Source organism: Rhagoletis zephyria, unplaced genomic scaffold (genome assembly GCF_001687245.7).
Source record: "Rhagoletis zephyria isolate East Lansing unplaced genomic scaffold, Rhagoletis_zephyria_1.1 Rzeph_scaffold_03023, whole genome shotgun sequence".
In the NCBI taxonomy this organism is placed as follows: Eukaryota; Metazoa; Arthropoda; class Insecta; order Diptera; family Tephritidae; genus Rhagoletis; species Rhagoletis zephyria.
The window spans coordinates 25,587-35,803 of NW_016160107.1; the positions used below are offsets into that span (position 1 = coordinate 25,587).

General features: G+C 36.3%; 1 protein-coding gene and 1 long non-coding RNA gene across 2 annotated transcripts in view; one reads left to right on the top strand and one right to left on the bottom strand.

The window, feature by feature from the left end:
• cN-IIIB (cytosolic 5'-nucleotidase IIIB) overlaps nucleotides 1-7,815 on the top strand; it is a 23,098-nt gene extending 15,283 nt beyond the window's left edge. Inside the window, exons 2-3 of the mRNA XM_017623066.1 lie at nucleotides 7,041-7,464; nucleotides 7,522-7,815. Coding sequence (XP_017478555.1) covers nucleotides 7,041-7,464; nucleotides 7,522-7,644 — 547 coding nt within the window. The 3' untranslated portion in view covers nucleotides 7,645-7,815. The remainder of the gene's footprint in view (nucleotides 1-7,040; nucleotides 7,465-7,521) is intronic.
• Nucleotides 2,599-3,069, bottom strand: LOC108368248 (uncharacterized). Its single transcript, XR_001848343.1, has 3 exons — nucleotides 2,767-3,069; nucleotides 2,722-2,723; nucleotides 2,599-2,673 (listed from the first exon to the last, which is right to left on the bottom strand). It is a non-coding gene; the product is annotated as an uncharacterized LOC108368248 (long non-coding RNA).
• Nucleotides 7,816-10,217: the final 2,402 nt, after the last annotated feature.

The window sequence follows — 10,217 nt, forward strand, 5'->3', positions numbered from 1 at the left end:
TTTTTTTTATAAAAATATAGCTCATTATCTAACAAAAACCATATAAGTCAAATTTCAAACTTTGTAGAAAAGCAGGAAAAATGTTACAACAACAACAAACTTTTTATAGGGAATTTCTAAGTATGCAGATTTATAGCCTACTAACTAAATTCCAGATTAAGGAACTGCTAATTTCAATTGGTTAAAAATTCGCGTTGATTTTTAACTGACTTCCAAAAAAGGAGGAGGTTATCAGTTCGTCGGAATATTTTTTTATTTTATTTTTTTTTTTTTTTATGTATGTTACCGCATAACTTTGGACCACGTCAACCAATTTCGATAATTCTGCATCGGAAAGGTAGTGTCCCAGAGGTGGTCCCATACTAATCTGGTTAAGATCCGATCAGTGGATCATGAAATATATATATATATATATTTTTTTTTTTATGAGAGAATAGAAGAGGCAACATTGGCAGCGCAAGCCTTGCTGCAACTGATAAAATTCGCCCAACTGTCTACTTTTGACGTGCCCAATGCAACAATAGGAGTGTACTCGTACCCAAAACTATCAAAAGTTTTAGAAAACTTTTACTTTTTTGGGGTTCTCGTATCCAAAAAACTTGCAAAGTAGTGGAAGGAAATTTTTACCAGCGAAAACTTCCCTACAAGACGCGATTACCAGAAACTCCAACACATTTAAAATATTTTACGAGGAAACTAATACATACATGCAAGCTTACTTGACACTTGTTGAAATCAGTGCCTTGCTCTCTTTGCCCACATGTGCATGCTACATTGAACCTTTAAGCTGAAAATGAGCGAATGAAACAACTAGAAACAACCAACGCTGCATTCACATGTGTCACAATTGTCAAAATCAAATTCAATCCAAATAAATGAGTGAAAGATTTGTGAATTGAACTAAAACCTGCTGTTTACCTTAATAAATAATACCACGTAAAGTCCTAAATTAAATAAATGAAAAAGAAAAGTTTCCAGACTTACATGAGTCCTTATATAACAAATATTTCTGGTAGTCCTAACAAACATATACCAGAAGTATGTATATCTAAGACTTCTGAGGGTCAATTCCCGTTCTGCGTTATCGTGAAGTGAAGTGAAAAGTATAAAATTAACACCGAAATAAATGCGGTGTAAAGGTGTTATTTTTATCACTTCACGATAACGCAGAACGGGAATTGACCCTCTGGTAGGCCTAACAGACATATTTTATTTTTATTTTTTTTTTTTTACTTATTACAGTCATTTGACCTATACACATTCACGTATATACATTTGAAATATGTATTACAATATTTGTGTATAATAAAGTAAAATTAAAATTAATGCTTAAAATAAGTTAACCTGTTACACTTTTCCTTCTAAGCTATATAATAGTTTATGTATAATTAAGATAGCAGATTCGGGATGCTGTTGAAGTGGACGTGATTCCAAGCAGTACCGTAAATATATCACGTAGGACATGCGGTCTAAGGGTGTAATTTCCATAGCCACCACAACTGGGGGGGAAAGGACTAGTTTCCAAGCCGTCTCTTATAGACTTCTCTGCCGGCAGGCGATCTGAATGGACGAGATCCAGAAGTATAACTAGGACTTCTGGTAGGCCTAGCAGACACCTACTAGAAGTCTCTTTAAGATTTGTGGTTGGCCTAACAAACATATAACATAAATCTAACAAATATTTCTGGTACGCCTAACAGACCTATACCTGAAATCAATCTAAGACTTCTGGTATGCGTAAGGGATATGTACGAGAAGGCTAACATAAATGTCCATTAGTAGTTTTAGGTAATTAATCATGTAATTACCTGTTAGCCCTAACGCGTGTGAGCGGTCAAGGTATATGTTTACAAATGTAGGTAAGCGCAAGTGCTAGAAAGGGATACAAACTCTCACGTACACAAGAGTTTCTGGCACTTTTTTCCAATCATCAATCAATCGATGTCATCATTTTAATATTTTTATTATGTGATTTTTATTATGTCGATGTGACGCGGGGTTCCGAAGTTATAACTGATTAAAAATTTGTAGGCCTATGGGAGGTGCCACGCCCCTTCACACAGTTGACACCATATTTGCAAACGAAACCATACCTATAACCTTCCTGAGGTAAAAACAAATAAGTGTACAAAGTTTCGTGCGATGCCGTGTAGTGGTTCAAAAGTTATAAGGTAATAAACAAACATACATTCACATTTACATATATAGATTTAAATAAGTTTATTTTGTCAATTTCAACTATAAAACCCCATGCGATCAGCGGTTTTTCTCAGTTGCAAGTGCTTACTAGTAAAAATGTATTCAGTAAAAACTAGCAACTTCTCAAAATGACATGTCACTTTGCGCTCTCAATTTCGCATTTCTTCCAATTTTTTTCGGGCACAAGAACACCAAAACTTAATAGTTAGTAAAAACTGGTACAAACTATCGCGTACAAGAACGCTACACATGAACCAACCTAAAAAGCCATCGATGTATGTATATGTAATCGATTTTCAGGAAAAAGTTTTCTTAACGTTTTTGATGTTTTTCGGTTTGGTTTACACCGTCTTCTATCTCTTCGTAGGGTTAATCACTGCGCATTTTTCGTTTTCTTTGTTTGTTTTCATTCTTCTGCAGATGCCAAAAACGCTCAGAAATAAACTTTCTTCTTGCTTCTTTGATTAGGTGATGCTAAGTGTGGCCATATTGTTACAATAATATTAAATGCAAATTGCATACTTCTGTACATATGTATGTCGCGTGTTGTGATGCTGAAAGCACCACATATTTTTGGTTCATGAACGCTACATATACTATTGATTACCATATGTACCTTCTTTCGATACCGCTAATTGTATCATTATAACCAGGGATGCCAACTATACTTAGCTATGAAGTGAGGATAAAAAAATGTCAAATAGAAGAAAAAAGTGCCAAAAAAGGTGGCATTCTTTCAAATTCTTCCTTTATAGCAATAAAATTAGAAACACATTCTTAAAACAAAGGTCCAATGCTAAAGTAAGAAAAACCAGTTGTATACACTATAAAAAATTTAGTTGAGAAAAATAAGACCGCGTAAAGAATTTCACAAAAATGTATTGAAACATTAGTATTTTTCAGAAGTGCCATTTTTGGCAATTAAGTCCCATTTCGAGTAAAATAGAGCCAAAAATGGCACGGTTTGAGCCAAGTTTGCAGCCCTGATTATAACGTCATTATCAATATCAACTTCATAAAAGCCATATTGTTCCTAGAATTATATTTAACGGAACACGCTATCGAATTGGACTGACTGACGGCAGGCTATTTCTCTACACCTCAAATGTGACATAATATCAAACATTCAGCTTTTATAAAATGCTTGCAATTCTTTGGCTTTGACTCTCGGTCTATATGTTGCAATGCAATCTTTTTCTTGTGGGCGAAATCATCGTATGTGCCCATACAAAAACATTCTCTTCGTAGTAAAAAAAAATTAATAGTAGAAAAAACGCTCTTCTGTACAATTTTGTCTCCGGCTCATACGATAATTTCTCGCAATGGGGGCGATATGTAAGTAATCAGCCTCAAATCGCACGGCATTTCCCAAAATTTCGACTCGACTGATGTATTAAAACGGAAATACTTGGCAGCACTGGATTGTTTAAATTAAATGGCGGTTGCTTAGTTTGCTCGGGGGTGGTTATGTCGAGTTTGGCACAGGGTTGCACGTTCATTATGGTTTTCATGGCTATTGCCAACACGAAATGAAAATTTCAGATGTACATAACGTGCACAATTAATATATTTCTTATGATATCGTACAGACAATTAACTGTGCCCTAATCTTTAAAGCTCCTACAGCATAAATTCATTTATCTGGTTTTCGGTAGCACGGCAATTTTTGTGTATAACAACAATTATCTAAAATTTTTGTATATGACAACACCGAATTTGCTGCAGTTTGCTGCAACAACAATTGCACGTAGTTTACCAAACAAGATTTCTGCATAACACCGACCTTCCTTATGCTTGAAATACAATACCGGCGAACGGCAAACTTCGCCGAATTGGGCGATGCTGTCGTTCACCGTTCGCCCAACTATTTCGCCTACTTAAACAGAATAAGAGCGGTAGCGAAAACAGCTGATCCCATTTGGTCGCCTTTATAATTTGGGTGACCATATTTAGAAAAAACTAAACCATATTTAGAAATGAGGAAATGATAACAAATATAAATGTAAAACAAAGAAAGATTATTATAAATAATTTGTTTCAAGCCAGATTTAACGAATCCACAACTATATTTTTCAAACAACAAAAAAAAAATCGTGTTTAGGTTGTTTTCTTTTTAAACTTTGAAAGCACAAAACAAATACGGCCACCTTTGGCACGCACAGCTGTCATCGCCCAGCAGAGCGATAGAAATAAATCTATCGCCATGAAACGCCGCCAAGCGAAGTTCGCATTTCGCTTTGGCTGTGTTCAATTTCATATGCTTGCGGGTGTTCTAATTTTGACAGCGCGAATTTCGCTGTGGTGAGTTCGCCGTTCGCCGGCATTGTATTTCAGCTATTATGCTTGACAATAGACAATGTCGGCCGCTGTAGTGTAGTGGTAAACAGTGCGCGTTTCTACTCCACAACACCTGGGTTCAAGCCCTGGTCAAAGCAACATCGCAAAAAAAAATAGAGAAAAATGTTTTTTCTAAACAGCGGTCGACCCTGGGCAGGCAATGGAAAACCACCGAGTGTATTTCTGCCATGAAAAAACAGCTTCTCATAAAAATACAATCGCCGTTCGGAGTCGGCGTAAAACTGTAGGTCCCTCCGCTTTGTGTGACAACATCAAGGCGCACGCCACAAAACGGAGGAGAAGCTCGGCCAAACACTAACATATGTGTAAGTGCCAATCTATTATTATTATTAATAGACAATGCAAATGTGGTCGAGTCGTAAATTTGGCCGTAATTTACGACTTAAGCTGAAATTAGTCAAGAACGTAAACCTACCGGTACGTAAACCCGAGTCAGCTGACACGATCTGTCTTACCAAAGCGCCTTGTAAATGAAAACTCAACAGCACAGAATTTTTCTATAGTTGTAGCCCGTAGCGCAGAAATCTACGGCACTTAGATTTTTCCGTGTCAGCTGATTTCTTCCTTCTATAGATGGTTGCCACTTCGTCATAAAAAAGTTATAATTTCCTATTCAAAATACGTTTAAAATATTTGGAATTTACTATTGACTAAGGTCTTTTGTTGAAAACTAAGTAGTTTATATTTAGGTTCGATCTATTATAACACGAAAAATTGTAGTTGAAAAGGTAAGTTTAAGAAAAGGCATTGATGAGTGGCAACACTGTAGTAAGCAACACTGAGGGCTCCAGTAATCGACAAAATTCTGCGTATACAGATTGCGTTTAAGTATACGTTCTGGGTTCTGGACTAATTTCAGCTTTACGCAATGAGGCTGTTAGTCTAATTTACAACTTATGCAATCATGATTCAATAATAAAAGGTTAGTTAATAATTGTCAGCCTTGGTTTGACACTCCCTTACAAAAGGTTGCATCTACGAAGGACGGAGAAATGGAAAGAATAAAATCCCTTGGTGCGAAAATGGTAGTAGAAAAGTAGCAAAGTAGGCAATTATTTAGTAGTGAAATTACTTTTGTAAATATTAATGTATTTTCAGGAAATCTGGCATTTTAAATGAAATATTGCACGAACGTGAATTGCGTAATTTATGTGCTATTTATTGTATTAGACAGATGTCAAGCTCAGTAGACGTGTTTGTTGGTGCGCTGTAGTAACTTCACATTTAGTCCGAGTTTCCGTTGATATATTTGCATTTTAAGTGATTGCGAGTCTCATAAATCTATCTCTACACCTCATACCGAGTAGTTTCGTTGACTATATTTTGTGTGTGCGATATTTGTATTTAACAAATTGCCTAAATTTAATTTCAAGCAAAGCTTAAAATGTCAACAAGAAGCAAATTTACGCGCCAAACGGTATCGACACCGCAGAACAGTTCTCTCTATAAAGCTGAAAAAAACAAACTCGCCACTCGCTTGAGCGTATTGAAGAGCGACTGGACTTGCAGAGAAGGAGCATTGTAGAAGAGATAGCTGAGCGGGTAAAAACGTCTGAAGAGCGAGTGATGCAGCGATTTGGCGAGTTAACGGCTGAGCTGGCGAACCTTCGAAAAGCGCTGCGAAAAATCGAAGAACGTGTGACAAAGGCAGAATTCCAAATCGCGCAGAATGAGCAATTGAAAAAGGAAATGGTGCAGCTTAAGAACGAGGTAAATGATTGCCAAAACCAAGCTGTATCCACTGATTTCATCATCAATGGTCTCCCCTACGTTGACAACGAGAATTAGGAAGCTACCTTTGGTAGTCTGTGCCAGAATTTGGATTTGCCTGCGCTACAGATTCGCTCTGCGTTTAGAATATCGAAGCCGAACAACTCCCCTGCTTCAGTGATTGTGAAGTTGGCGTCTTCAGCCGATCGCTCCACCCTCTTTAAGTCAGTAGCACGCTTCTGCAAAAAAAAAAAAACGCCACTAATGCTCCGTGATATTGGCTCCAACTCAGATGAGAAAATACATATACACGAGTGCCTTACGAAAAACAACCGCGAGCTAATGCGCTTTTGCAATGCAGCAACGAAGAGATAAAAAGCTGGTGGCTGCTTTCTCAGTTCGTGGGAATGTGTATGTACGCGTTCGCCCTAAGTGCAAAGCCGTGAAGGTAATTGATATGGAGCGCGTCAAAAGTGTTGTTGCTGCAGATACCTGATAGCGAGTGTTTATGTATAGCTGTTATGTTTACCATTTGTTTATGTCGTATGTGCTCTTTTTTCTTCTATTGCTCAACATCTTGCATCTGCTGCTTTCCTCTTAACTATTCTGCTTCTTATCTTAAGTTAACAGAAGAAGAACATTGCCAACAACCTGATTTTACGGGTTTGATTATGTAGAATAACCCCAATAAAGTATTTTTTAAATGTTTATTTTTGTATCCCTTATTTTATATAATTTTCATTTCTATAACTAATTCGGGATTTTTTTTACAGGGGTTTCGCTTTTGATTTGAATGAAATTGATGAAATTACAAAGAAATATGCCCATTCGGTTCGTAATAATACACAAGAACTATTTTGGTATTTAAATGAACTCAATATCCCAGTACTTGTATTCTCTGCTGGATTGGGAAATTGTGTTATTGCTATGCTTCGACAAGCAGGAATCCTTTATCCCAACGTGAAGGTTATCTCGAATTTTCTCCAATTTAAAGATGGAATGCTAAACGGATTCCAGGAGCCAATAATCCATACTTTTAATAAAAATGAAACAATGCTGGAAGGGAGTGACTACTACGATTTGGTTCACAATCGAGATCACATCTTACTCATGGGTGATACATTGGCTGATTCTGGTATGGCAGATGGTGTTCCTGCATCGTCCCATGTAATAAAAATTGGCTTCCTCTTTCACCATGTAAGTGTGCATTCTTTCTAAGTGTATAATGAAGATTTAATGTTTTGACCATTCTAGGTTCAGGAAAATATGGAGCAATATATGAACACTTTTGATATTGTTTTAGTTGACGATCAAACAATGGACGTGCCACTAACGCTGTTAAAACTCATCAAAGGAGATCCTCTGTCGTGCGATTAGGCTTGAATTCGTTATCGTATACAATTATCTAATATGTTTTAAAACAACATAACTGACTTGACGAATGAAATTACATAGACGTAATATGTATAGTTATCGGCATTATCGTGGATTCCATGTGACCAAATATGCCCGGAAACTATAAAGCAAAACAAAAACCATTTTTACCAATTTATTTTTGTTTTGCCTATTAAATTATGGGACCGATTTATTCGCTGGAATTGGCGATAAGGCTGTAGGTTTCTTTAATCAAGCTCGAATAAAAATATAGACGAAAGTTGCCTTTTTTAAATGGACTTTTTTGGGAGGTGACTTCGCTTCTGCCAAGAGCTAAAATCATCGTACAGTTTTCTGTCATGACAAAAGCAATACATGCATACACTTACATACAAGCGTTTTATACTACGTTTATACGTAAGCTATTTATTTGCAAATAAAAATAATTTGCAAATACCTAAATCACTGTTTATTTGATGGTGAAAAATTCTTTTTTCATATTGCCTAATTATAATAAGGCAATAATATGACCATCGAAAAAGAAAATATAGTTAAAAATGGCAATGTCTTGGTTATAAAAAGTCAATAAAATTATTATCAAAAAAGAAAATAAACCTAAGAATGGCAGCGTCTTGCGCTTATTTGCAAATAGTACCACTAATCAATACTTATTTGCGTAATTTAGTTATTTACAAATATACTAGTAATTTATAGCAAAAAAAAAAACCGACTTCAACTCCCATATAAAAAAAATATATATATATATCTCATGATCCGCTGATCGGATCTTAACCAGATTAGTATGGGACCACCTCTGAGACACTACCTTTCCGATGCAAAAAGAATTATCGAATCGGTTGACGTGGTCCAAAGTTATGCGGTAACATACATAAAAAAAAAAAAAAAAAATATTCCGACGAACTGCTAACCTCCTCCTTTTTTTGGAAGTCGGTTAAAAATTAACTCAGCGTTTATACGGCAAAGTTTACCATTTTGCAAATTGTTATTTGCAAATAATACGTGCGTATAAACGTAGTATTAGACAACTAATACGTATTTCTTTATTGTATTGACAGTATTGTCCAATGTATACACGCCGTAAGTGAAAACACTATCAGCTGATTGCCAAAATGTGCCTACAGCTGAGATCACCTGTTTTTTTTTAGGCGTTTGCTCATATCTTTTACAATTTCTTTCATTTCTGTTACAATTTATTCAAAATACACTAACACACTGAACCAAAAACACCAATACCCCTGGTAGACAGCTTTACCCGATTCTCCAACACACATGTACAATTTTTCGAAAAAACGAATACATATGCAAGATAATTTCGCTCTTCTTCTTGTTAAATAGCAAAACTTTAAAAATATGTATTCAGTTCTTCCCACTCATAGTAACTGGCATACTTTTCGTTAAGAGCGAAATACACCACACAAGCGGTTTGACAAACCAAGCGAAATTTCCCTTTGCTTCAAGCCATTTGTGCTGTGTATGGGGGTGTTTGAAGGTTTGACAAACCGCCGTCAAACCTTCAAACACCCCCATACACAGCACAAATGGCTTGAAGCAAAGGGAAATTTCGCTTGGTTTGTCAAACCGCTTGTGTNCTGGCATACTTTTCGTTACACATTTTTCGGAAAGGAGAGAAAGAGACAACTGCCTGCGTAAGATGTTGTTAGTGCCACAAAATTTACAGACAAAAGTAATTGATATTTTAACTCGGTTCGGGAAAAATTGCGTCGATGTCATTCAAAAACATTTTATGCTCTTTAATATTTGGTTAGGAAGTTCATATGAATATTAATATGACATTAATATAATTGATCAAACACAGAAATAAGTAAAAATTTTCTATTATAACGTCAAACATACCGAGTACATCATAATGAATTCTTTTTAACGAGTTCTTTTTAGTGAGTACTTTTTCGACTAACCTTGTCCATAACTTTTATTTACATATATTTTGAGAAAACAAAGTTTGGTGTTAGATGCGCAGTCGTAAACTCGCGAAAATAAATGAATCAAATAAAAATAAAATAGGTGAATAAAGGAATAACGGTAAGAATAATGAACAAGCCCACTTTTCAAAACGAAATGGACGAAAAAATAATGGAAAACAAAAGCCAGGTTGAAAGCCGCTTGAATGTACTTGATCATCGCATTGATGCTATGGAAAAGGTTTTGTGTGAAAATGTGGGTTAAATAAATAGATATTGGATTTATTTGCAAGTAATATTTCATTCCATTTCAGATGGCTAACAGCAATGGGTTGCGCGCTGGGCTTGGGACCCGCCACGTAAAAACCACTTCCAGTGAAGAAGCAAGGCAAAGCCTTGGATGAGAAACACCCCTCAATCGACTTCGCCGGGGCCCGAAACATGGTAGTATGCAGTACTAGGTTCAAGCATAAAAAGATCCATCAAGCTACGTGGCTGTCTCCGGATCGAAAAACGAGAAACCAAATCGATCATGTTGTGATAGACGGAAGGCACGCTTCCAGTGTTTTAGACGTACGCACACTCCGAGGCCCAAACATCGACTCGGACCACTATCTTGTTGCAGCCAAGATACGC